The sequence below is a fragment of the Macaca nemestrina genome, chromosome 4 (genome assembly GCF_043159975.1).
Source record: "Macaca nemestrina isolate mMacNem1 chromosome 4, mMacNem.hap1, whole genome shotgun sequence".
Taxonomy (NCBI): Eukaryota; Metazoa; Chordata; class Mammalia; order Primates; family Cercopithecidae; genus Macaca; species Macaca nemestrina.
The window spans coordinates 16,074,972-16,102,334 of record NC_092128.1 but is presented as its reverse complement, the minus strand read 5'-3'; the positions used below and the strand labels follow the sequence as shown (position 1 = coordinate 16,102,334).

At 46.8% G+C, this 27,363-nt stretch overlaps 2 protein-coding genes, 1 long non-coding RNA gene and 1 pseudogene across 13 annotated transcripts in view; 3 read left to right on the top strand and 1 right to left on the bottom strand.

The window, feature by feature from the left end:
* Positions 1–27,363, bottom strand: part of LOC105471236 (uncharacterized) — a 96,306-nt gene that overhangs the window by 63,597 nt on the left and 5,346 nt on the right. The window contains exon 3 of one of the 3 annotated variants that reach the window (XR_011621892.1): positions 5,599–7,013. The exons of 1 other annotated variant lie outside the window; for it this stretch is intronic. This is a non-coding gene — a long non-coding RNA (uncharacterized lncRNA). Of the gene's footprint in view, positions 1–5,598; positions 7,014–27,363 lie in introns of those variants that run through there. One more of the 3 variants, XR_981044.2, reaches the window with a different exon arrangement.
* Positions 912–26,346, top strand: LOC112424852 (trypsin-2-like). 2 transcript variants are annotated; one of them, XM_071094341.1, is made up of 6 exons: positions 912–1,000; positions 1,138–1,296; positions 1,730–1,861; positions 25,115–25,358; positions 25,755–25,891; positions 26,194–26,346. In XM_071094341.1, the coding sequence occupies exons 3-6, from the start codon at positions 1,856–1,858 to the stop codon at positions 26,344–26,346; spliced, it is 540 nt and encodes a 179-aa protein (XP_070950442.1). In that variant the 5' UTR covers positions 912–1,000; positions 1,138–1,296; positions 1,730–1,855. The 2 variants fall into 2 exon arrangements, with proteins under 2 accessions (XP_070950442.1, XP_070950443.1); XM_071094342.1 differs by lacking the exons at positions 912–1,000; positions 1,138–1,296 and adding an exon at positions 1,323–1,481.
* LOC139362483 (putative trypsin-6) lies at positions 2,264–3,651 on the top strand (annotated as a pseudogene).
* LOC105471234 (putative trypsin-6) lies at positions 3,612–12,285 on the top strand. 8 transcript variants are annotated; one of them, XM_071094333.1, is made up of 7 exons: positions 3,695–3,739; positions 5,049–5,135; positions 8,490–8,625; positions 9,800–9,959; positions 11,017–11,270; positions 11,673–11,809; positions 12,110–12,285. In XM_071094333.1, the coding sequence occupies exons 3-7, from the start codon at positions 8,595–8,597 to the stop codon at positions 12,260–12,262; spliced, it is 735 nt and encodes a 244-aa protein (XP_070950434.1). In that variant the 5' UTR covers positions 3,695–3,739; positions 5,049–5,135; positions 8,490–8,594; the 3' UTR covers positions 12,263–12,285. The 8 variants fall into 8 exon arrangements, with proteins under 8 accessions (XP_070950433.1, XP_070950438.1, XP_070950434.1 ...); XM_071094332.1 differs by lacking the exon at positions 5,049–5,135 and having other exon boundaries at positions 3,612–3,739; positions 8,490–8,778; XM_071094331.1 differs by lacking the exons at positions 3,695–3,739; positions 5,049–5,135 and adding an exon at positions 5,417–5,591 and having other exon boundaries at positions 8,490–8,778.

The following is a 27,363-nucleotide window of genomic DNA, read 5'->3' as shown; positions in this document are numbered from 1 at the left end:
GAACTCTGCTCACTCCTACCTATCACCAACCTGAGCTCTGAGTTGCTAAGAAGGGAAAGCACCCTCATAAGGAAGCTACTTCTTTCCTTACATCATTAGACTTGAGCGGAGACAGCATCCCCATCTCCATACTGCTCTGGCCACGTTGTGCCTCAGTCAATTACACAACTGTGTCTTAGTAGCCTTGGTAAGGCCCAAATCAGGATATTCTCTGCAGAGATTCACTTTGTACTGAGCCCAACATAATCTCACTGCATCTAAGACAGAAAATTCTAGACCCACTCCTCCAAATCTCCATCACTGAACCCAATATATGACCCATTTAACATGTGCTAAAATCTCTGCCTACTGCAGAGGTCATGTGGGGCTGGCCCACGGAATGAAGCAGCAGGCTTCAGGCTTGGCTTCGACAGCACCAGAGTAGCACCACTATAGCTGCTCTAAACCTCGAATGCACCTGGGGAGGTTAAAAAATTACTCATGCCAGAGACTCAGCTCTAGAAATTCTAACTTCATTTGTCTGGGGTGTGGCCTATGTTCTGGGTTTTTAAGCTTCCCAGGAGATTTGTAATATTTCCGGGCATGCAGTCAAGGTTAAGAATTGCTGTACTATTGGCCAATAACAACATCTACCCCTGTTCTGCCAAAGTGAGCCTGGGGGCTGCCCTCAACTCTGCCCTGGCTACACAGAATTGAGCTATAGGGGAAACTGGGCATGGACAGCTCTATGCAGCCAGGGGGTTTTCCTAGTTTAGCCAAAGTCTCCTGACAATCCAGGGCTCAAAAAGCCAGGAGAAGTACACAGGTGATGAATAAAAAAGAGAAGCACTAAGTCGGTGAGGCAACCACATCCCAACACCTATCCCACTGGAAGCATTGTGAGGACATTCATTGTGACTTCAGCCTGGTGACCCCAGGAGAGATCTGAACCCCTGCAGGGTTCCTAGCTACATGCCCTGCAGACAGAGACTTGGGAGCCACATCCAGTGATACTCACCAGGTGTGCCAGCGCTCCCTCCCTTCCTAGCCTCACTGTGCTTCTTAAGGATTTCTAATTAGCAGGAAGTAACCATAGGCTGGTAGCACGACCCCTAACATGCTACTGAGGTGCCTTCTCCCTTCCCGTCTCCACTCCAGTTGCTGCCCCCTTTGATGATGATGACAAGATCGTTGGGGACTACACCTGGAAGAAGAATTCTCTCCCCTACCAAGTGTCCCTGAATTCTGGCTCCCATTTCTGTGTGGCTCCCACATCAGTGAACAGTGGGTGGTGTCGGCAGCTCACTGCTACAAGCCGTAAGTGTAGGGCCCCTGACTGCAAAGCTCCCAGCCAGGCTGCCTGGGAGAGCTTGGCTTCAGTCCAGGGAACTACTGAGGTTGGGTGAGATGGATGAGAGAGGTGGTGGAGAAGAAAACTTGTTGGCAGCAGCTGATTCTCCAGAGCAGACAGTGAACACAAGACAGGAACCTCTCACACCAAGGTAAATCCATGAAACAGCAAGGGTTGTGGTCATAAAAGCAGGCAGGAATGATCTTGGGTGCTCAGAGCTAGTGAGAAAAGCAGGCAAGTACCTTTTGTTGGTTAGCTACACATTAAAGCCACCTAAGAAAGAGTTTGTTTAAAATACTGATGCCTGTGTCCTATCTCATAGCAATTAACTCAAAATTTTCAGGAAGAGGGTGTGAATATCAGTGAATATTTAACTTTCTACCTCTGTTAACTTTACAGTGCATAGACAGAGCTGAGACCGCTGCCTACACCAAGAACTCTCAAACCTGAGTATGCATCAGAAGAACCTGCAGGCTTGTTAAGGCACAAATCACTGGGTCCCATCCCCAAGGTTCTGATCAGTAGATGGTGGTAAGGGCCAAGAAATTTCACTTCTAACAAGTTCCCTGAAGAAGCTAATGCTATGGCTGTCCCTGGATTAGATTACACAGAATGGTGGTGCTCACCAGGCCAAGAAGGGAGGAAGGAACAGGCACTGTGTACAGTTAGCAAAGACTTGGGGTGAAGAATGCTGGGAAATCTTCAAGGAGCTCCTTGTGCCCACAGTGCTAGTGACTGTGGAGATTGTGGGAAAGAGGCTGGGAAGGCAGGTTGAGAAGCAGCCTCTGGTGGCATCCCTTTAACTCTTCCCCACCCAACTACCACCAACCTCTGAAGCAGAAAGGTCCTGGGTCTCACACATGCACTGATCCACGTCCCTCTCCTGCCCATGGGATATGGCCACACACCCCACCACGTGCTCCAGAGCTGTCCATGAGGAGGGAGCTTAAGTACCCTGGGGAAAGTGGGAAGGGTGACCCAGCTGTGGGAGAAGGTCTTCACCACGCCTGCCCTGCCCATCGGCCACATCCAGGTGAGACTGGGAGAGCACAACATCGAAGTCCTGGAGGGGAAAGAGCAGTTCATCAATGCAGCCAAGATCATCCACCACCCCAAATACAACAGGAAGATTGGAACAATGACATCATGCTGATCAAGCTCTCCTCACCTGCCATCATCAATGCCCGCGTGTCCAACATCACTCTGCCCACCGCCCCTCCAGCTGCTGGCGCCGAGTGCCTCATTTCCGGCTGGGGAAACACTCTGAGCTCTGGCGGTGAGTGAGACCCTTTGCCCTTCTACTTCCCTCCATCCTCACAATTTCCAGAAAAAAACGATGCCCCTTAACTTAAAACCTCTAGCCTCCAGGCTTAAGACACATTTCTAGTGCCCATTACACACAGGCTCTGCACTGGGCACCAGAGACATGCAAAGTCTCAAGGATTTTGCTTAGACAATCAAGAGACAGGACAATTGGAGAACTTCCTATGAACATGTCTTGGAAGGGGTTCAAAAATGATCATTTTGGGAAGTAAAAGCCAGAGTCCCTTGCCAGGACTTATGTTTTGGAGTCCTGTCCAGGGCAGTGTTCCTCTTCAATGTTCCATCCTAGATTATTGGCTCCTTCTCTGACGTGACCCACATTTCTGCTTTCTTTGATCTCTTCCTGATCCTCACAGCTGACTACCCAGACGAGGTTCAGTGCCTGGATGCTCCTGTGCTGACCCAGGCTGAGTGTGAAGCCTCCTACCCTGGGGAGATTACCAGTAACACATTCTGTGTGAGCTTCCTTGAGGGAGGCAGGGATTCCTGCCAGATGATTTGAACAACCCTTCCCATGCTGAGGCTCCCACTGATACCCAAGACCTAACTGGGAAAAAGATTTGAACTCCCAAGGTGGCAGGGCTGAGGAGGTTCCCTGCAGTGAGCCCATGGAGAAGTAAGGAAGGCTCCATTGGTCTGCACGCTGTCTGCTTAGGAAGAACAGAGAATGGGCCACCGTGAAAAGGATGTGGAGCCACAGAGCTGGCTGGAAAGGGGTCTTTTAAGGTTCAGAGTAAATGTGGCTATATTCTTCCTCCATCTCTCCATACAACTTGTCCCTTCTTTCCCCCAGGGTGACTCTGGTGGCCCTGTGGTCTGGAACAGACAGCTCCAAGGAATTGTCTCCTGGGGCGATGGCTGTGCCCAGAAGAACAGGCCTGTAGTCTACACCAAGGTCTACAACTATTTGGCCTGGATTAAGGACATCATAGCTGCCAACAGCTAAAGCCCCCAGTCACTCTGCAGTCTCTATACCAGTAAAGTGACCCTGCTCTCACTGTCTGTGTCTGTACCTGCTCCCTCACACTCTTTCACACTGGAAAGCATCCTCCAATCTAAGGTCAGACACGACAGTCCCCCTTAAAGGTAAGCAGAGCCCCCAGCTCCCAAAATGTGTTCCATGGTAAAGCAAATAAATGCTTATTCAAAATCCAAGACAAAATACTGTGTGAGATCCAGGCCATGGAGTTGCCTTTTCTCAGGCCACACAGCTTGCCCAGTCCATTTGCTCACACTCAACCATGAGATTTGAAGGTCTGCAGAGCGTGTGCTCGGGATCGAGGCTAGTACTGTTCACCTGTGGGTCCAGACAAAAGGGCAAAGAGGCAGAAAGCTGCAACTCTGTCCACCACTGTGACTTAGGGCCTCCTTCACACTGATGCTCCGAAGAGCCCCCACCTCAGCCTTCACACAAAACATCTCCTTCTGGCTCAACTACATCCAGGCTGGAGTGCCGTGGCATGATCTCTGCTCACTACAACCTCCACCTCCCGGGTTCAAGTGATTCAGCCTCCCAAACAGCTGGGATTACAGGCACACACCACTATTCCCAGCTAATTTTTTTTGTGTGTGTGTTGTTAGTAGAGATAGGGTTTCACCATGTTGGCCAGTCTGGTTTTGAACTCCTGACCTCAAGTAATCCAAAGTGCTGGGTACAGGTGTGAGCTACCACTTCTGGTGCAGGTTCCGTTTAAAAAAAATAATTTCAATTTTTATTTTAGATTCAGGGGGTACATGTACAGGTTTGTTACATGGGTATATTGTGTAATACTGAGGTTTGGGGCACAAATGATCTCATCACTCAGGCAGTGAGCTTATACCCAATAGGTAGTTTTTCACCCTCCTTCTCTCTTCCCTCTAGTAGTTGCAGTGTCTACTGTTCCCATATTTATATCCAGGTTTACCCAATGCTCAGCTCCCACTTATACATGAGAATGTGATACTCGGTTTTCTGTTCCTATGTTAATTTGCTTAGGATTATGGTCTCCAGCTCCATCCATGTTTCTGCAAAGGACATGATTTCATTCTTCTCATGGCTGTATAGTATTCCATGGTGTATGTACCACATTTCCTTCATCCAATCTACCTCTGATGGCCACCTAGGTTGATTCCATGGCTTTGCTACTGTGAATAGTGCTGTGACAGACATGCAAGAACATCTGTCTTTTTCGCAGAACAATTATTTTCCTTTGGGTAAATGTCCAGTAAAGGAGTTGCTGGGTGGAATCGTAGTTCTGTTTTAAATTATTTCAGAAATCTCCAAACTGCTTTCTGCATTACTTTTTCCATGAACTAATTTACACTCTGGCCAACAGTGTATCAGCATTCCCTTTCCTCTGTAGCCTCACCAGCATCTTCCTTTTTTTTTTTTTTTTTTTTGACATTTTAATAATAGCCACTCTCCAGCCAAGTTCTTTCAAGCCCAACGGAGGAAGAGCCACAAACATCCCTTTTCCAGAAGAGAATTCTTGCCTGCCCACTGGTAGAATGCTTGTTTTTATCTGTCTTTTGTTGTTTGTCAAAGAAAAATCAAAGGTAAAGTGGTATGATCTTCCACACCTGAACCAGGTTGCAGCCACCAGAGCCTGTTGGGAAGGGGCCCGTCAAGCATGCATTGATCTTGTCACCTGGAATTTGAGAGATCAACAAGCCCCATAGCAACCGACCATACACCTGCCCATCAGCACTCATCCTTTCACAGAATTAGCTCAATTCTGGCTCTGCAGACACTGGCAGTCACAGGTGACAAATCCTGGGCCACTGTGGGCTTCCCTCGTCACCCAAGGCCACAATGGGCTGCCTGTCCTAGGCAGAGACACAGCAACATTCTATTAAACTGAAAATAAGCTTAAATCCACTTCACTAATAATCATCTGAGGGCACACTCCCTGCCCACATCCTCAGGGATTTTAAAACACACCTCTCTCTGACCAAACAGGTAGGTGAGATCTGACTTTAAAAGGGGGGAAATCGGGATGAATTGGGGTATCAGGAATGAATCCCAAGTGTTTTTATGTAGGAATGGCATCCACATCCCGAATTGTACCTGGAGATGGAAAAAAAGGCAGGAGAGAAGGAGAGAAAAAAAGGGGGACAAAGTGGCTAAAAGTCATTGAAAGCATCTCTTGTGGTTCTTTCCAGCTCTGGCTGCTTTGCTGAGATCATAGGTGAAGGCAGGGTCAGCTCTGGCTGGGAGCTGCTGCTCTGGGAAATGGGAGAGTCATTCACCTCCAGAAAGCTCATTTGATCATATGTAAAATGGGGAATCCCATAGTTGGTTGTGATGATAAAATGAAAAACACATTCTTAACATGTATGAGTTACATACTGTATAGTAAGGTACATGCTATATAGTAAGCACACAAAAATGATTCAGTGTTATCATAATTGAAGGACAGTGGTTTGGTGTGCTAAGCACTAAATACAAGCCAGAAAGATGTCTTAGAGAAGTAGACAAAGAAAACTGTAGTTCAGAATGAACAGTAGCAAGAATGGCATGTCCTCCAAATTGAGCTCGGGCAGCTGGATCTGAACCTGTCCTACACATGTGAGTCTACGGTATGAAGTAACAGTCTCCACCTATAGCTGTCTTTGCTGTCTATAAGGTCATTCATTTTTCAACAAAGCTGACCTCAGACTATAGTGTGATCATTTAAGGAAGAGCGCAAAATACTGGAGAAGGCTGGTCTTCAAGCTCTAGATACAGAAAATCCTCATATTCTTGGGTGTTCCCTTTCAGACAGAGAGTCAGAGTCACAAGCACAGATCCAAAAATCCCCTTTTCCAAAAACTTTTCCGCCTACTACTAAGGTTCACCTCCCTGTTTAGTGCACACTGGTTTCTACAGTTGCTACAGCAAGAGTCTCTCCTTATCCTCCAAGGCAGGAGTTCTGCGAAGACCCCATGACAAGGGGGCAAAATGAAACATGTTTAGGGACAACACAGGAAAAACCCATATTATCAATGCCCCAAAACATGGATACGTCAGGCTTGACCAGTTATTCGTGAGCAGAGAAGTGTGTCATCTACATGGCAGTCATGGCCTGGATGGGTCTGGAACTGTGGCAAGGTAAGGCTCTGAGACAAGGTGTCAGGAGAAAGATGAATTGAATCATCTATTTCTGCCAGGAAAAAAAGCACCAGGAAGGAATCAGATGTACAGTTTGTCCTCTGGGTACCTCTGCTTTGATCCTCAATAAATCTCCTTTTAGATGCCACCTGCAGCAATTCCCATACTTCACAGCACTCTCCATGGCTTCCGTTGGCCTTATGGTCAGCTCTGCCAAGATCTGTATTCTTGGGCAAGACAGAATCCTTCTGAATCTCATTGTCTTCCTCTACAAATGGAAATAATTTTGTTCTGCACAAATCACAATTAGCATGTTTGTGGGAAGTTAAACTGTGAAACTCAGCATAAATGAAGAGCTATGCACCACTCTTGCTTACATAAAAATTCGTATAAAGCTGTCAGGCAGCATACACCATCTAAGTACAGCAGTGTTAGGTTTGAGCCCAACAGTGATTAGAGGAGGTACGGGGTGGTGAGGGTGTCTCCAAGCAGTAGGTCTCCTGGCTGTGGGGAAGCTGACTTGGCAGCCATGCCAGGAATTGGGCCAGAAGGTAGTCTGTGTGTCCTCTCAACTCCTTGGGCCCCACTCTGGCATTTTTTCCAATTCCCTCTGGTTTCCATTTGCTTTCTCCCTCTAGCCCCTGGCCATGTCCAATTTCACCACCAAGTTTCTGAGCTTTGCTCATTTTGTTCACCATCTTCAGAACATTGCTGCTTCTTTTACCTTTCAAAGAATTCAAACTTGAACTCTGCTCACTCCTACCCATCACCAGCCTGAACTCAGAGTTCCTCATAAGGAAGCTCCTCCTTTCTTTACATCACTAGACCTGAGCGCAGACAACATCTCCATCTCCACACTGCTCTGGCCAGGTTATGCCTCAGTCAATTACACAACTGTATTTCAGTAGCATTGGTAGGGCGCAAATCAGGATATTATCTGGGAAGATTCACTTTGTACTGAACACAGCATAATCTCACTGCATCTAAAATAGAAAATTCCAGACCCACCCCTCCACATCTTCGTTATTGAACCCAATGGGTCGTTATGCGACCCATTTACCATGTGCTAAAATCTCAGATCAGATCGTATCCCAGATTTACCATGGTCCACACTCTGACATCTGATCGGGGGCATATCATGCTAGTTCAGGCTGTCAGCCCTGAGCAAGTGGGTCAGTTTACATCACCCTGAGTGCCAGTTGCCAGGGCATCCTTGAGGCTGCATAAAAAGAACCTATGATAAGATGCACATGAGGGAAACAAATGTCTTCACATTGAAGAAGGGGAGGAGTGCGCCATTGGTTTTCCATCCTCCAGATGCACTGAGTAAGCTCCTACCTAACCTGTGCCCCCTCCTTTGAAACACTTCCCATCCTTAATCCTTGGTAGGAAGGAGAGCCATCTGGAAGCCCAGAATCCTGTGGATTGCTGCATTTCCCTTCTCCTTACCCCTTAATTTGGATTTCTTATTCCCCAAAGCCTTAGATTTAACCGTGCCACATGCTGACTGGAGAGAAGCGTCTTCATATTCATAGGAACGAGCCTTAGATATGACTTTGCTCCTCTCATGGGGGCTCCAGGACACTGAAAAGCCAAGCTTGTTACCAACACTTGCCCTTCCTTAAGTACATTAAATACATCCACAATAGTTAAAAAGATTCCTAAACAGTCAGGCAATTCTCCCTCCCTCTAACCCTCATCTCCTCGGCCTATGAAAGCCCAGCTGTGTGATCCGGGTCTTATCTTTCCCTGTCTTTCCCATCCCAGCATCCTTGCAGGAAACAGCCAGTCTTCCTCTCTGCTCTCAGAAGCCAAGTTCCCTTATCACCTGTGAATCACAAGCCCACAGAGTGGCCAAACATAGCCGAGCTGATGCAAGACCCTGGGAAGGGGAAAGCTGCAGGTGTGTTTGTCCTGGGAGGAGTGGTGACCTTCACCTCACAGACACCTCCTCTCCCCATCCTCGGGAGGTATAAAGATGGGTCCTCCACCACCAGTCAGGGACACTCTACCACCATGAATCCACTCCTGATCCTTGCCTTTGTGGGAGCTGCTGGTGAGTTTCATGCCCTGCCTCAGGCCCCACCCATCCCTTTCCTGGCAGACACATGCCCTGCCATTCTTGCTACTTCTCCTCTTTTGACTGTGCTCTGATATTCTATTTCCTTCATCTGGGCTTCCCATCCTCCCTGGGCTCTCTTTAAGCCTCACCTCTTTCATCTTCTCCCTGATTTCACTCCCACCACTGCAATTCATCCATATCCGAGCTGTGGTTGGAGATGCTGGGAAGGGAGACCAGGTGAGGCTGGCCCACGAAATAAAGCAGCGGGCTTCAGGCTTGGCTCCCACAGCACCAGAATACCTCCGCTATAGCTGCTCTTAACCTTGAATGCACCTGGGGAGGTGGAAAAATTACTCATGCCAGAGACTCAACTCTAGAAATTCTCACTTCATTTGTCTGGGGTGCTGCCTGTGTTCTGGGCTTTTAAGCTTCCCAGGTGATTTTTTAACATTTCTAGACATGCAGCCAAGGTTGAGAATTGCTGTTCTTTTGGACAATAATAACATCTACCTTTGTTCTGCTGAAGTGAGCCTGGGGCTGCCCTCAACTCTGCCTTCACTACACAGATCTGAGCTGAGGGGGAAGCTGGTCATGGCCAGGTCTACACAGCCAGGGGGTTTTCTTAGCTTGGCCAAAGTATCCTGACCATCCAGGGCTTAAACAGCCAGGTGGAGTACGCAGGTGGTGAATGAAAGAGAGAAGCATTCAGTGGGTGAGACAACCCCATCCCAACTCCTATCCCACTGGAAGCATTGTGAGGACATTCCTTGCATCCTCAGCCTGGTGACCCCAGGAGAGATCTGAGCCCCCACTGGATACCTAGCTATGTGCCCTGCAGACACAGAGACTTGGGAACCACATCCAGTGATGCTCACCGGGGTGGCAGTGCTCCCTCCCTTGCGTAGCCTCACTGTGCTTCTTAAAGATTTCTAATTCGCAGGAAGCAACTGCAGGCTGGGAGCACCACCCCCAACATGCTACTGACTTGCCTTCTCCCTTCCCGTCTCCACTCCAGTTGCTGTCCCCATTGACGATGATGACAAGATTGTTGGGGGCTACACCTGTAAGGAGAATTCTGTCCCCTACCAAGTGTTCCTGTATTCTGGCTACCACTTCTGTGGTGGCGCCCTCATCTGTGAACAATGGGTAATTTCAGCCTGTCACTGCTACAAGCCGTAAGTGTGGGGCCCCTGAATGCAAAAATCCAACCCAGGCTGCATGGGAGAGCATGGCTTCAGCCCAGGGAAGTACTGAGGTTGGGTAAGATGGAGGGGAGAGGTGGTGGAGAAGAAAACTTGTTGGCAGCAGCTGACTCTCCAGAGCAGAGAGTGAACACAAGACAAGAACCTCCCACACCCAGGCAAATCCATGAAACAGCAAGGGTTGTGGTCATAAAACCAGGCAGGGATGATCTTGGAGTGGACTGAGCTAGTGAGAAAAGCAGGCAAGTACTTTTGCTGGTTAGCTACACATTAAAGCCACCTAAGAAAGAGTTTTTAAAAATACTGATGCCTGTGTCCTATCCCAGGGCAATTAACTCAAAATTTTCAGGAAGAGGGTGTGAATATCAGTAAGCATTTCACACTCTACCTCTGGTAACTGTAGAATGTGTAGACAGAACTCAGAACTGCTGCCTATACCAGGAACTCTCAAACCTGAGTATGCATCAGAAAAACCTATAGGCTCTTTAAGGCACAAATCACTGGGTCCCATACCCAAGGTTCTGATCAATAGACAGGGGTAGGACCAAGAATTTACATTTCTAACAAGTTCCCAGGAGATTCTAATACTATGGCTACCTTTGGATTAGATTACACAGAAGTATGGTGCTCACCAGGCCAAGAAAGGAGGGAGGAACAGGCACTATGCACAGTTAACAAAGGCCTGGGATGGAGGATACTGGGAAATCTTCAAGGATCTCCTTGTGCCCACAGTGCTAGTGACTGTGGAGATTCTGGGAAAGAGGCTGTGAAGGTGGACTGAGAAGCAGCCTCCACTGGGATCCCTTTGACTCTGCCCCACCCCACTAACACCAACCTCTGAAGCAGAAAGATCCTGGGTCTCACACCTGCACTGACCCACATCCCTCTTCTGTCCCTGCGATATGGCCACACACCCCACCCTATGACTCCAGAGCTGTCCATGAGCAGAGAGCTTGAGAACCCTGGGGAAGGTGGGATGGGTAACCCAGCTGTGAGAGAGGATCTTCACCATGCCTGCCATGCCCATCAGCCGCATCCAGGTGATACTGGGAGAGCACAACATCAATGTCCTTGAGGGGACTGAGCAGTTCATCAGCGCAGACAAGATCATCTGCCACCCCGAATACAACCCAACAACTCTGGACAATGACATCATGCTGATCAAGCTCTCCACACCTGCCGTCATCAATGACTACGTGTCCATCATCCCTCTGCCCACCCACCCTCCAGTTCCCTGCACTGAGTGCCTCATCTCTGGTTGGGGCAACACTTTGAGCTATGGTGGTGCGTGGCTCCCTTTGTCCTTCTACTTCCCTCCATCCTCACAATTTCCAGAACGAACCATGCCCCTTAACTTAAATCCACTTGCCTCCGGGCTTAAGACACATTTCTAGTGGCCATTACACACAGGTTCTGTACTGGGCACCAGAGGATGCAAAGTCTCAAGGACTTGGCTCCTAAAATCGAGAGACAGGACAAATGGAGAACGTGCTGTGATTACATGTTGGAAGGGGTTCAACAATGATCATTCTGGGATTGAAAAGCCAGAGCCCCTTGCCAGGACTTATGTTTTGGAGTCCTTTCCAGGGGCAGTGTTCCTCTTCAATGTTCCATCCTAGATTATTGTCTCCTTCTCTGGGCTGACCCACATTTCTACTTTCTTTGTTCTCTTCCTGATTCTCACAGCTGACTACCCAGACGAGCTGCAGTGCCTGTATGCTCCTGTGCTGACCCAGGCTGAGTGTGAAGCCTGCTACCCTGGAAGGATTACCAGCAACATGTTCTGTATAGGCTTCCTTGAGGGAGGCAAGGATTCCTGCCAGGTGATTGGAACAACCCTTCCCATACAGAGGCTCCCACTGATACCCAGGCCCCACCTGAGAAAAAGATTGGAACTCCCAAGGTGGTGGGGCTAAGGAGGCTCCCTGAAGTTCTCCCCATGGAGACGTGAGGAAGGCTCCCTTGGGCTGCATGCTGTCTGCTTAGGAAGAACAGAGAATGGGCCACCATGAGAAGGACGTGGAGCCACAGAGCTGGCTGGAAAGGGATCTTTAAGGTTCAGAGTCAATATAGCTATATTCCTCCTCCATCTGTCCATACAACTTATCCTTTCTTCCACCCAGGGGGACTCTGGTGGTCCTGCAGTCTGCGACGGAGAGCTCCAAGGAATTGTCTCCTGGGGCGATGGCTGTGCCCAGAAGAACAAGCCTGGAGTCTACACCAAGGTCTACAACTATTTGGCCTGGATTAAGGAAACCATAGCTGCAAACAGCTAAAGCCCCCGATCCCTCTGCAGTCTCTATACCAATAAAGTGACCTTGTTCTCACTGTGCCTGTGTCTGTTCCCTCACACTCCTTCACACTGGAAAGCATCCTCCAATTTCAGGTCAGACATGACTTTCCCACTTAAAGGTAAACAGAGCCCCCAGCTCCCTGAATGTGTTCCATGTTACACTAGATTAGCACATACAAGGAGATGGAATCCAAAACTAATAAGCTTGGGAGAAAGGGGGGCAGTGTTTTCTACAGAAACGTGAGTTTCAGAAAGGTGCTCTTAGATGGGGGGTATTGATTTTTATTTGGGTTCTCACAGTGGTTAGAGCTCCTCTGCCTTCAGAACAATCACAGCACAGAAAATGTGTCAGCATCTTTGAGGCAGCCCAAAAAATCTGACCAGCTGAATCTTATTGCTAACATACAACAATAATGACCAATGCCGCTGGTGATGACATGCCTCTCCCAGGAATGCATTGGCACCAAGCCCTGGACTAAGCCTTCCCTTCTCATTCACCTGGAAAATTAGACTCAAGTAAATCTCCCTGGCCCCTAACTCTTCCTCAATTCCCTACTTCTCTCTCTGTGAGCAGCTAGAGAGATGTCCCGCCTCCCATAGCGGGAGCCAGACTGCGACTTGGGAATCAAGCCCAGCTCTGCACGCTGCATTTTAATCTTCTTTGCCTCTGGGATAGGACACCACAGTGAATCCCACAGCTACCACCAGCTCCCTACTCCGACCAGGGAAAGAAACTAGAGAGAGTCAGGATTTACCTATTTGATCAATTAACTGAGGAAGGATTCATTTTCATAAAACTTGCTTTCCTTTCAGACACTTCAAGTGAGTTATTTGGGACTCTTTAAAAGTGGTGGAAGGAAGGACATCTGAGGACTGTGACACCATCCAGCCACTCTGGCCACACCTTGGCAGGCTTGCACCACTGGAGGCAGCAGATGGAGGCAGGCCCTGCGGCACCTGTGGCAGCTGCCAAAGCCTCCTCCTGGCAAATCTGAGAGGGCCTATGTTAGGGCCACAACTCATCCAAGCTTGGCACAGAAGATCCAAGCAAGCTTCTCTTTGAAATTCCACCTTCACCTTCTGTCCCAAGTGGTTGTGGACACCCCTGGGAGCTGGTACCAAGGGCCAGGAGCAGCCAAGGGAGACAGACAAGTTCAGAGCACATTTCCAGTCACAGGGAACACAGTACAGGCCTCCAAGTTTCCACAGTGCAGCATACAAATTGCAGTGATGAGTAGAGTAAAGCCTCTACATGGAGCACAGCATTCCTGGAAAACACAGGGGACCGCAGTCCACATGCTGTGGAATACACCCAAGTATACATCAAACACTTGTTGGTAAACCGTAAATATGTAAGATCCATTACCTTGAGAGGGCCATCTGGGCTCCAGATGTGTGAATCGTGTGAGGAGACTGCTACCACTCACTATCTTCAGAGGAAAACGGGGCTCAGGGCTTACACACAATGGACAGATACACACAGGTCCCCCAGAAAGTCATTGCATAGAAACATCACTTTGTTCAACATGAATTTTGTTTTTCTGGAGTCCAAAGCCAGACCCTAGTTCACTGTACAGCCTTGGGTTTGTCTGCTTTAGGAGATATATGTCCAGTAGATAGACAGACAGACAAGACAGATACACTTTTTCCCTTTCTTACCATAATGTCAATGCCTCGTCTGAATATAATCATCACTCAAGAGTCAAGGGGAGAACAAAACACTTCATATAAAGAGGGCTGGGCAAGGAGTGTTAGTTTCCACTGTTTTCTGTCTCCATTCAGATCATTCCCACCAAAGCCCAGCTGGTTACCTGAAGCCAAGAGACAGACGTAAGTATACCAATGGCCTCCAGACGGCTGCTTTTACCTCCTACCTGGGCCACGTAGACTCTTTACACAGAGAAGTTAGTCACCCCAATCAGAAGGGTTGCCAGCAGAAACAGGGTATGTAAATCACAGATAACCATGGGATTTCTTCGAAGTGGTCTGTGTAAAATAAACCACCACCACCACCAAAAACACAAAACAAAAAATAAAATAAAATAAGGCTTATTCAAAATTCAAGACAAAATACTATGTGAAAGCGAGGCCATGGTTGCCTTTTCTCAGGCCACACAGCTTTCCCAGTCCATTTGCTCACATGGAACTGTGAGATGTGAAGGTCTCCAGAGCATGTGCTCGGGATTGAGGCTGGTATTGTTCACCTGTGGGGCCAGACTAAAGGGCAAAGAAGCAGAAAGCTGCAACTGTGTCCACCGCCATGGCTTAGGGCCTCCTTCTCACAGAGGCTCCGAACAGCTCCACCTCAGCCTTCACACAAAACATCTCCTTCTGGCTGAACTACAGCCAGGCTTGAGTGCCGTGGCATCATCTCTGCTCACTACAACCTCCAACTTCCAGGATGAAGTGATTCAGCCTCCCAAGTAGCTGGGGTTACAGGCGCCTGCCACCATGCCCAGCTAATTTCTTTGTTGTTTTTGTTGTTTATATTTTTAGTAGAGACAGGGTTTCATCATGCTGGACAGGCTGGTTTTGAACTCCTGACCTCAAGTGATAGAAAGTGCTGGAATTACAAGCATGAGCCTCTGCTTCTGGCCGAGGGCCCATTTTTGAAAAAATAATTTCAACTTTTATTTTCGATTCAGGGGCTATATGTGCAGGACCATTACATGGGTTTATTGTGTGATGCTGAGCTTCAGGGTACAAATGATCTCATCACGCAGACACTGAGCATAACACCCAATAGTTAGTTTTTCAGTCCTTTCCACCCTCCCTCTCTCTTTCCTCCAGTAGTTGCAGTGTCTATGGTTCCTATATTTATATCCATGTGTACCCAATGCTCAGCTCCCACTTATACCTGAGAACATGATATTTGGTTTTCCGTTCCTATGTTAATTTCCTTAGAATTATGGTCTCCAAGTAGATCCATGTTGCTGCAAAGGACATGATTTCATTCTTCTCATGGACGCATAGTATTCCACGGTGTGTATGTACCACATTTCCTTCATCCAGTCTAATGCTGATGGCCCTCTAGGTTCATTCCACGGCTTTGCTACTGTGAATAGTGCTGTGAAAGATGTTCAAGAGCATGTGTCTTTTTGGCAGAACAATTATTTTCCTTTGGGTAAATGCCCACTAAAGGAATTGCTGGGTGGAATTGTAGTTTTGTTTTAAATTATTTCAGAAATCTCCAAAATGCTTTCTGCGTTAATTTTTCCATGAACTAATTTACATGCAGGCCAACAGTGTATCAGCATTCCCTTTCCTTTGCAGCCTCACCAGCATCTTCCAATTTTTTGACATTTTAATAGTAGCCATTCTGCAGCCAAGTGCTTTCAAGGCCAACATGGGGAAGAGCCACAAACATCCCTTTTCCAGAAGAGAATTCTTGCCTGCCCACTGGTAGAATTCTTGTTTTCATCTGTCTTTCATTGTTTAGTTTTCAAAGAAAAACCAAAGGTAAAGTGGTATGACCTTCCACACCTGAACAAGTTTGCAGCCACCAGAGCCTGCTGGGATGGGACCCCTCAAGCATGCATTGATCTTGTCACCTGGAATTTGAGAGCTCAACAAGCCCCATAGCAACCGACCATACAACTGCCCATCAGCACTTGTCCTTTCACGGGATTAGCTCAATTCTGGCTCTGCAGACACTGGTAGACACAGAACACAAACCCTGGGCCTCTGTGGGCTTCCCTCATCACCCAGGGCCACAGTGAGCTGTCTGTCCTGGGCAGAGACACAGCAACATTCTCTTAAACTGAAATGAAGCATAAATCCACTTCACCAATAATCATCTCAGGGCACAGTCCCTGCCGCCTTCCTCGGGGATTTTAACATACACATGTCTCTGACCCAAACAGGTAGGTAAGATCTGACTTGAAAGGGGGGAAATAGAGATGAATTGGGGTATCAGGAAAGGATCTCCAAGTGGTTTTGTATTGGAATAGGCATCCACATCCCAAACTGTACCTGGAGATGGAGAAAAATGCAGGAGATGAGAAGAGAAAAAATGGGCGACAAAGTGGCTGGAAGTGATTGAAAGCTTCTCTCATGGCTCTTTCTGGCTCTGGTTGCTTTGTCAAGGTCTTAGGTGCAGGCAGGGCTGGCTGTGGATTGTAGCTGCTGCACTGGGAGGTGGAAGCCTCACTTTACCTCCAGAAAACTCATTTGATCATCTATAAAATGATCATTTGATCATGCATAAAATGTAAAATCCCAAGGTGGTTGTCATGATAAAATGAAAAAAACATTCTTAACTTATATGAGTTACATGTTGTATAGTAAGCTACGTGGTATATAGTAAGCACAGAAATGATTCACTGTTATCATAATTGAAGGACAGTGGTTTGGTGTGCTAAGCACTGAACACAAACCAGAAAGATATCTCAGAGAAGTAGACAAAGAAATCTGTAGTTCAGAATGAACAGTACCAAGAATGGCATGTCCTCCAAATTGAGCTTGGGCAGCTAGATCTGAGCCTATCCTACACATCTGAGTCTACAGTATGAGGTAACAGTCTCCACCTATAGCTGTCTTCTCTGCCTGTAAGGTCATTCCTTTTTGAAGAAAATTGACCTCAGACTATAGTGTGATCATTTAAGGAAGAGTGCAAAATACTGGAGAAGGCTTGTCTTCAAGCTCTAGATACAGAAATCCTCATATTCTTGGGTGTTGCCTTTCAGACAGAGAGTCAGAGCCACAAGCACTGATCCAAAAATCCCCTTTTCCAAAAAAAATTTCCATCTTCTACCAAGGTTCACATCCCTGTTTAGGGCACAACTGGTGTCTACGGTTGCTAGAGGAAGAATCTCTCCTTATTCTCTAAGGCAGGAGTTCTGCAAAAATGCCATGACACGGGGACAAAATGAAACAACATGTTTAGGGACAACACAGGAAAAGCCCATATTATCAATGCTCCAAAACCTGGCTACCTCAGGCTTGGCCAGTTATTCATGAGCAGAGAGGTGTGTCATCTAAACGGTAGTCATGGCCTGGATGGGTCTGGAACTGTGGCAAGGTAAGGCTCTGAGACAAGGTGCCAGGAGAAAGAGGAATTTAATCATCTATTTCTGCCAGGAAGAAAAGTACCAGGAAGGAATCAGATGTACAGTTTGTCCTCTGGGGACCTCTGCCTTGATCCCCAATAAATCTCCTTTTAGATGCCACCTGCAGCAATTCCCATGGCTTCCATTAGCCTTATGGTCAGCTCTGCCAAGATCTGTATTCTTGGGAAAGACAGAATCCTTCTGAATCGCATTGTCTTCCTCTTCAAATGGAAATAATTTTGCTCGCACAAATCATAATTAGCATGTTTGCGGGAAGTTCAACTGTGAAACTCAGCATAAAGGAAAAGCAATGTACCACTGTTGCTTATGTGAAAACTCTTGTAAAACTGTCAGACACCATGCACCATCTAAATACAGCAGTGTTAGGTATGAGCCTATCAGTGATTAGTGGAGGTACGGGGTGGAGAGGGTGTCTCCGAGCTGTGGGTCTCCTGGCTGTGGGGAAGCTGACTCGACGGCCATGCCAGAAGCTAGAGCCAAAGGATCTCTGTGTGTCCTCTCAACTCCACCAGCCCCACTTTGGCATTTTTTCCGATTCTCTCTGGTTTCCATTTGCTTCCTCCCTCTATCCCCCTGGCCATGTCCAATTTCACCACCAAGTTTTTGAGCTTTGCTCATTTGGTTTACTGTCTCCAGAATATCCCTGCTTCTTCTACCTTTCAAATAATTCAATCTTGAACTCTGCTCACTCCTGCCCATCACCAACCTGAACTCTGAGTTGCTGAGAAGGGAAAGCACCCTCATAAGGAAGCTCCTTCTTTCCTTACATCATTAGACTTGAGGAGAGACAGCATCTCCATCTCCACACTGCTCTGGCCAAGTTGTGCCTCAGTCAATTACACAATTGTGTCTTAGTAGCCTTGGTAGGGCCCAAATCAGGATATTGTCTGGGAAGATTCACTTTGTACTGAGTCCAGCATAATCTCACTGCATCTAAGACAGAAAATTCTAGACACACCCCTCCACATCTTCGTTATTGATCCCAGTATGTGACCTATTTACCACGTGCTCAAATCTCTACCTCCTGCTGATTCTCAGATCAGATCATAACCCAGATTTACTATGGCCCAAAGTCTTGGATTTGACATGCCCGCACACTGACTGGAGAGAAGCATCTTCATTTTCACAGGAACAAGCCTTAGATAAGACTTTCCTCCTCTCTTGGGGGCTCCAGGATACTGAAAAGTTCATACTCTGACATCTGATCAGGGGCCATGTCATTCTGGTTCACGCTGTCAACCCCAAGCAGGTGGGTCAGTTTGCTTCACCCTGAGTGCAGTTTGCCAGGGCAACCATGAGGCTGCATGAAGAGAACCTATGACAGAATGCACATGAGACAGACAAATGTCTTCACATTGAAGAAGGGGAGGAGTGTGCCATTGGTTTTCCATCCTCCAGATGCACTGAGTAAGTTCCTACATAACCTGTGTCCCTCCTTCTTTGCAGCATTTCCCATCCTTAAGCCTTGGTAGGAAGGAGAGCCATCTAGAAGCCCAGAATTCTATGGAATGTGAGTCTCCCTTCTCCTTATCCGTTAGTGTTGGAATTCTTGTTCCCAAAGTCTTGGATTTGACCTTCCCGCACACTGACTGGAGAGAAGCATCTTCATTTTCACAGGAATGAGCCTTAGATAAGACTTTCCTCCTCTCTTGGGGGCTCCAGGACACTGAAAAGCCAAGCTTGTTACCAACGCTTGTCCTTCCATAAGTACATTAAATACATCCCCAATAGTTAAAAGGATTCCTAAACAGCCAGGCCATTCTCCCTTCTTCTAACCATCTCCTCGGCCTAAGAAAGCCCAGCTGTTTCTTGCCTTCTGCCAGCTTTTGAATGTGTTTGCTCTTGCTTCTCTAGTTCTTTTAATTGTGATGTTAGAGTGTCGATTTTGGATTTTTCCAGCTTTCTCTTGTGGACATTTAGTGCTATAAATTTCCCTCTACACACTGCTTTAAATGTGTCCCAGAGATTCTGGTATGTTGTATCTTGTTCTCATTGGTTTCAAAGAACATCTTTAATTCTGCCTTCATTTCATTATGTACCCAGTAGTCATTCAGGAGCGGGTTGTTCAGTTTCCATGTAGTTGAGCGGTTTTGATTGAGTTTCTTAGTCCTGAGTTCTAGTTTGATTGCTGTGGTCTGAGAGACAGTTTGTTATAATTTCTGTTCTTGTACATTTGCTGAGGAGTGCTTTACTTCCAATTATGTGGTCAATTTTGGAATAACCGCGATGTGATGCTGAGAAGAATGTATATTCTGTTGATTTGGGGTGGAGAGTTCTGTAGATGTCTACTGGGGGACGCTGACCGCTATAACTAAGATCAGAGCAGGACTGAAGGAGATAGAGACACAAAAAACCCTCCAAAAAATCAATGAATCTAGGAGTTGGTTTTTCGAAAAGATCAACAAAATTGATAGACTGCTAGCAAGACTAATCAAGAAGAAAAGAGAGAAGAATCAAATAGACACAATAAAAAATGATAAAGGGGATATCACCACTGACCCCACAGAAATACAAACTACCATCAGAGAATACTATAAACACCTCTACACAAATAAACTAGAAAACCTAGAAGAAATGGATAATTTCCTGGACATTTACACTCTCCCAAGACTAAACCAGGAAGAAGTTGAATCCCTGAAGAGACCAATAGCAGGCTCTGAAATTGAGGCAATAATTAAGAGCCTACCAACCAAAAAAAGTCCAGGACTAGATGGATTCACAGCTGAATTCTACCAGAGGTACAAGGAGGAGCTGGTACCATTCCTTCTGAAACTATTCCAATCAATAGAAAAAGAGGGAATCCTCCCTAACTCATTTTATGAGGCCAATATCATCCTGATAACAAAGCCTGGCAGAGACACAACAAAAAAAGAGAATTTTAGACCAATATCGCTGATGAACATTGATACAAAAATCCCCAATAAAATACTGGCAAACCGAATCCAGCAGCACATCAAAAAGCGTATTCACCATGATCAAGTGGGCCTCATCCCTGGGATGCAAGGCTGTTCAACATACACAAATCAATAAACGTAATCCAGTATATAAACAGAACCAAAGATAAAAATCACATGATTATCTCAATAGATGTAGAAAAGGCCTTTGACAAAATTCAACAGCCCTTCATGCTAAAAACTCTCAATAAACTAGGTACTGATGGAACGTATCTCAAAATAATAAGAGCTATTTATAACAAACCCACAGCCAGTATCATACTGAATGGGCAAAAACTGGAAGCATTCCCTTTGAAAACTGGCAAAAGACAGGGATGCCTTCTTTCACCACTCCTATTCAACATAGTGTTGGAAGTTCTGTCTAGAGCAATCAGGCAAGAGAAAGAAATAAAGGGTATTCAGTTAGGAAAATAAGAAGTCAAATTGTCCCTGTTTGCAGATGACATGATTGTATATTTAGAAAACCCCATCATCTCAGCCCAAAATCTCATGAAGCTGATAAGCAACTTCAGCAAAGTATCAGGATACAAAATTAATGTGCAAAAATCACAAGCATTCTTATACACCAGTAACAGACAAACAGAGAGCCAAATCATGAATGAACTTCCATTCACAATTGCTTCAAAGAGAATAAAATACCTAGGAATCCAACTTACAAGGGATGTAAAGGACCTCTTCAAGGAGAACTACAAACCACTGCTCAGTGAAATAAAAGAGGACACAAACAAATGGAAGAACATACCATGCTCATGGATAGGAAGAATCAATATCATGAAAATGGCCATACTGCCCAAGGTAATTTATAGATTCAATTCCATCCCCATCAAGCTACCAATGAGTTTCTTCACAGAATTGGAAAAAACTGCTTTAAAGATCATATGGAACCAAAAAAGAGCCCACATTGCCAAGACAATCCTAAGTCAAAAGAACAAAGCTGGAGGCATCACGCTACCTGACTTCAAACTATACTACAAGGCTACAGTAACCAAAACAGCATGGTACTGGTACCAAAACAGAGACATAGACCAATGGAACAGAACAGAGGCCTCAGAAATAATACCACACATCTACAACCATCTGATCTTTGACAAACCTGACAAAAACAAGAAATGGGGAAAGGATTCCCTATTTAATAAATGGTGCAGGGAAAATTGGCTAGCCATAAGTAGAAAGCTGAAACTGGATCCTTTCCTTACTCCTTATACAAAAATGAATTCAAGATGGATTAGAGACTTAAATGTTAGACCTAACACCATAAAAACCCTAGAAGAAAACCTAGGTAATACCATTCAGGACATAGGCATGGGCAAGGACTTCATGTCTACAACACCAAAAGCAACGACAACAAAAGCCAAAATTGACAAATGGGATCTAATTAAACTAAAGAGCTTCTGCACAGCAAAAGAAACTACCATCAGAGTGAACAGGCAACCTACAGAATGGGAGAAAATTTTTGCAATCTACTCATCTGACAAAGGGCTAATATCCAGAACCTACAAAGAACTCAAACAAATTTACAAGATAAAAACAAACAACCCCATCAAAAAGTGGGCAAAGGATACAAACAGACATTTCTCAAAAGAAGACATTCATACAGCCAACAGACACATGAAAAAATGCTCATCATCACTGGCCATCAGAGAAATGCAAATCAAAACCACAATGAGATGATATCTCACACCAGTTAGAATGGCAATCATTAAAAAGTCAGGAAACAACAGGTGCTGGAGAGGATGTGGAGAAATAGGAACACTTTTACACTGTTGGTGGGATTGTAAACTAGTTCAACCATTATGGAAAACAGTATGGCGATTCCTCAAGGATCTAGAACTAGAAGTACCATATGACCCAGCCATCCCATTACTGGGTATATACCCAAAGGATTATAAATCATGCTGCTATAAAGACACATGCACATGTATGTTCATTGCGGCACTATTCACAATAGCAAAGACTTGGAATCAACCCAAAAGTCCATCAGTGACAGACTGGATTAAGAAAATGTGGCACATATACACCATGGAATACTATGCAGCCATAAAAAAAGGATGAGTTTGCGTCCTTTGTAGGGACATGGATGCAGCTGGAAACCATCATTCTCAGCAAACTATCGCAAGAACAGAAAACCAAACACCACATGTTCTCACTCATAGGTAGGAACTGAACAATGAGATCACTTGGACTCGGGAAGGGGAACATCACACACCAGGGCCCATTATGGGGATGGGGGAGGGTGGAGGGATTGCATTGGGAGTTATACCTGATGTAAATGACGAGTTGATGAGTGCAGCACACCAACATGGCACAAGTATACATATGTAACAAACCTGCACGTTATGCACATGTAGCCTAGAACTTAAAGTATAATAATAAAAATAAAAATAAAAAAAATAAAGAAAGCCCAGCTTTGTGATCTGGGGCTTGGTTTTCCCTGTCTTCCCCATCCCAGCATCCTTCTAGGAAACAGCCAGTTTCCCTCTCTCCTCTCAGAAGGCAAGTTTCCTTATCACCTGTGAATCACAAACCCACAGAGTGGCCAAACATAGCTGAGCTGATGCAAGACCCTGGGAAGGGGAAAGCTGCAGGTTTGTTTGTGTTGGGAGGCGTGGTGACCCTCACCTCACAGACACGTCCTCTCCCGATCCTCGGGAGGTATAAAGATGGGTCCTCCACCACCAGTCAGGCACACTCTACCACCATGAATCCACTCCTGATCCTTGCCTTTGTGGGAGCTGCTGGTGAGTATCATGCCCTGCCTCAGACCCCACCCACACCCTTTCCTGGCAGACACATGCCCTTCCATTCTTGCTACCTCTCCTCTTTTGACTGTGCTCTGATGTTCTATTTCCTCCAGCTGGCATCTCTACTTCCCATCCTCCTTGGGCTCTCTTTAAGTCTCACTTGTTTCAACTTCTCCCTGATTTCACTGCCACCACTGTCATTCATCCATATCCCAGCTGTGGTTGCCAAAGCTTGGAAGGGAGACCAGTTGGGTTGGCCCATGAAATGAAGCAGTAGGCTTCAGGCTTCTCTCTGACAGCACCAGAATAGCAATATTATAGCTACTCTGAACCTCAGATGCAACTGGGGAGGGTGAAAAATTACTCATGCCAGAGACTCAACTCTAGACATTCTAACTTCATTTGTCTGGGGTGCAGCCTGTGTCCTGGGCTTTTAAGCTTCCCAAGTAATTTTTAACATTTCCAGACATGCAGCCAAGATTAAAAATTGCTGTTCTATTGGCCAATGATAACATCTACCTCTGTTCTGCCAAAGTGAGCCTGGGGCTGCCCTCAACTCTGCCCTCACTGCACAGACCTGGGCTGAGGGGGAAGCTGGTCATGGCCAGGTCTACACAGACAGGGGGTTTTCCTAGCTTGGCCAAAGTATCCTGACCATCCAGGGCTTAAATAGCAAGGTGGAGTACACAGGTGGTGAATGAAAGAGAGAAGCATTCAGTGGGTGAGACAGACACATCACAATATCCCAAGTATTGTGAGGACATTTCTTGCTTCCTTAGCCTGGTGACCCCAGGAGAGATCTGAAGCCCTGCAGGGTACCTAGCTACGTGCCCTGCAGACACAGAGACTTGGGAGCCACATCCACTGATGCTTACCAGGGGTGACAGCGCTCCCTCCATTGCCTAGCCTCACTGTGCTTCTTAAGGATTTCTAATTAGCAGGAAGGAACCGCAGCCTGAGAGCACCACCCCTAACGTACTAATGACTTGCCTTCTCCCTTCCCATCTCCACTGCAGTTGCTGTCCCCTTTGATGATGATGACAAGATCGTTGGGGGCTACACCTGTGAGGAGAATTCTGTCCCCTACCAGGTGTCCCTGAATTCTGGCTACCACTTCTGTGGTGGCTCCCTCATCAGGGAGCAGTGGGTGGTGTCAGCAGGTCACTGCTGGAAGCTGTAAGTGTGGGTCCCCTGACTGCAAAACTCCCAGCCAGGCTGCCTGGCAGAGCTTTCAGCCCTGAGAAATACTGAGGTTGGGTAAGATGGATGGGATAGGTGGTGGAGCTATCCTTTTGCTGGATAGCTACACATTAAAGTCACCTAAGAAAGAGTTTTTAAAAATATTGATGCCTGTGTCCTATCCCAGGGCAATTAACTCAAAGTTTTCAGGAAGAGGTTGTGAATATCAGTGAGTATATAACACTCTACTTCTGGTAACTGTAGAGTGCATAGACAGAGTTGAGACCGCTGCTTCCATCAAGAACTCTCAAACCTGAGTAGGCGCCAGAACCACCTGCAGGCTTGTTAAGTCACAAATCACTGGGTCCCTTCCCAGGGTTCTGATCAGTAGATGGGGGTAAGGCCCAAGAATTTACATTTCTAACAAGTTCCCAGGAGATGCTAATGCTGTGGCTACCCTTGGATTAGATTACACAGAAGGGTGGTGCTCACCAGGCCAAGAAGGGAGGGAGGAACAGGCACTGTGCGCAGTTAGCAAAGACCTGGGGTGAAGAATGCTGGGAAAACTACAAGGAGCTCCTTGTGCCCACAGTGCTAGTGACTATGGAGATTGTGGGACAGAGGCTGTGAAGGTGGGTTGAAGGGAAGCCTCTGGTGGGATCACTTTGACTCTTCCCCACCCCACTACCACCAACCTCTGAAGCAGAAAGGTCCTGGGTCTCATACCTATACTGACCCACATCCCTCTACTGCCCATGTGATATGGCTACACAGCCCACCTGATCCCTCCAGAGCTGTCATGAGCTTAAGGACCCTGGGGAAGGTGGGATGGGTGCCCCGGCTGTGAGAGAAGGTCTTCACCATGCCTGCCCTGCCCAGCGGACGCATCCAGGTGAGACTGGGAGAACACAACATCGAAGTCCTGGAAGGGAATGAGCAGTTCATCAATGCAGCCAAGAAAATTCGCCACCCCAAATACAACAGGAAGACTCTGGACAATGACATCCTGCTGATCAAGCTCTCCACACCTGCCGTCATCAATGACCATGTGTCCACCATCCCTCTGCCCACCGCCCCTCCAGCTGCTGGCGCCGAGGCCCTCATCTCTGGCTGGGGCAACACTCTGAGCTCTGGTGGTGAGTGGGACCCTTTGTCCTTCTACTTCCCTCTATCCTCACAATTTCCCGAATGAAGCATACCCCTTAAGTTGAATCCTCTTGCCTCCAGGCTTAATACTCATTTCTAGTGACCGTAGGCTCTGTACTGGGCACCAGAGAGATGCAAAATCTGAAGGAATGGGCTCCTGACATCAAAAGACAGGAAAAATGGAGAACTTGCTATGATCACGTCTTGGGAGGCGCTGAACAATGATCATTTTGGGAACTAAAAGCCAGAGTCCCTTGCTAAGAGTGAAGCTTTGGAGTCCTCTCCAGGGGCAGTGTTCCTATTCAGTGTTCCATCCTATGTTATTGTCTCTTTCTCTGGCCTGACCCACATTTCTACTTTCTTTCATCTCCTCCTGATCCTCACAGCCGACTACCCAGACGAGCTGCAGTGCCTGGATGCTCCTGTGCTGTCCCAGGCTGAGTGTGAAGCCTCCTACCCTGGGAAGATTACCAGCAACATGTTCTGTGTGGGCTTCCTTGAGGGAGGCAAGGATTCCTGCCAGGTGATTTGGACAACCCTTCCCATGCTGAGGATCCCACTGATACCCAGGCCCCACCCAGGAAAAAGATTTGAACTCCCAAAGTGGCGAGGCTGAGGAGGCTCCCTGTAGTGCCCCCATGGAGAATTGAGGAAGGCTCCCTTGGGCTGCATGCTGACTGCTTAGGAAGAACAGAGAACGGGCCACCGTGAGAAGGACGTGGAGCCACAGAGCTGCCTGGAAAGGGGGTCTTTTAAGATTCAGAGTAAATGTAGCTATTTTTCTCCTCTATCTCTCTCTTCATACAACTTCTCCCTTCTCCCCAGGGTGACTCTGGTGGCCCTGTGGTCTCCAACGGAGAGCTCCAAGGAATTGTCTCCTGGGGCTATGGCTGTGCCCAGAAGAACAAACCTGGAGTCTACACCAAGGTCTACAACTATGTGGACTGGATTGAAGACACCATAGCTGCCAACAGCTAAAGCCCCCAGTCCCTCTGCTGTCTCCATACCACTAAAGTGACACTGCTCTCACTGTCTTTGTCTGTGCCTGCTCCCTCACACTCCTTCACACTGGAAATGATCCTCCAATCTCCGGTCAGACACAACTGTCACCCTTGAAGATAAGCAGAGCACCCAGCTCCCAAAATGTGTTGCATGGTAGACTAGATTAGCATGTACAAAGAGATGGAATCCAAAAATAATAAGAAGCTTGGGAGAAAGGGGGGCAGTGTTTTCTAGAGAAACATGTGTTTCGGAAAGGTGGTCTTGGGGGAGGTATTGATTTTTATTTGGGCTTCTTACAGTGGTTAGAGCTAATCTGCCTTCAGAACAATCACAGCACACAAAATGTGTCAGCATCTTCGAGGTGGCCCAAAAAATCTGACCAGCTGAATCTTATTGCTAAAATACAACAATAATGACAAATGCTGATGGTGATGACATGCCTCTCCCAGGAATGTTTAGGCACCAAACCCTGGACAAAGTCCTCCCTTCTCATTCACCTGGAAAATCAAACTCAAGTAAATCTCCCTGGCCCCCTAACTCTTCCCTCAACTCCCTAGTTCCACCTCTGTGAGCAGCTAGAGAGATGTCCCGCCTACCATAGCGGGAGCCAGACTTCCACTTGGGAATCAAGCCCAGCTCTGCACGCCACATTTTTGTCTTCTTCGCCTTTGGGGTAGGATGCCACAGTGAATCCCACAGCTACCACCAGCTCCCCACTCTGACCAGGGAAAGAAACTAGAGAGGGTCAGGATTCACTCATTTGATTAATTAACTGAGGAAGGATTCATTTTCATAAAACTTGCTCGCCTTTAACACACTTCAAGTGAGTTATTTGGGATTCTTTAAAAAAAGGTGGAAGGAAAGACATCTGAGGGCTGTGACACCATGCAGACACTCTGGCCATACGTTGGCTGGCTTGCACCCACGGGACGCAGCAGAGGGAGACAGGCCTCATGGCACTTCTGGCACCTGCCAAAGCCTCCTCTTGGCAAT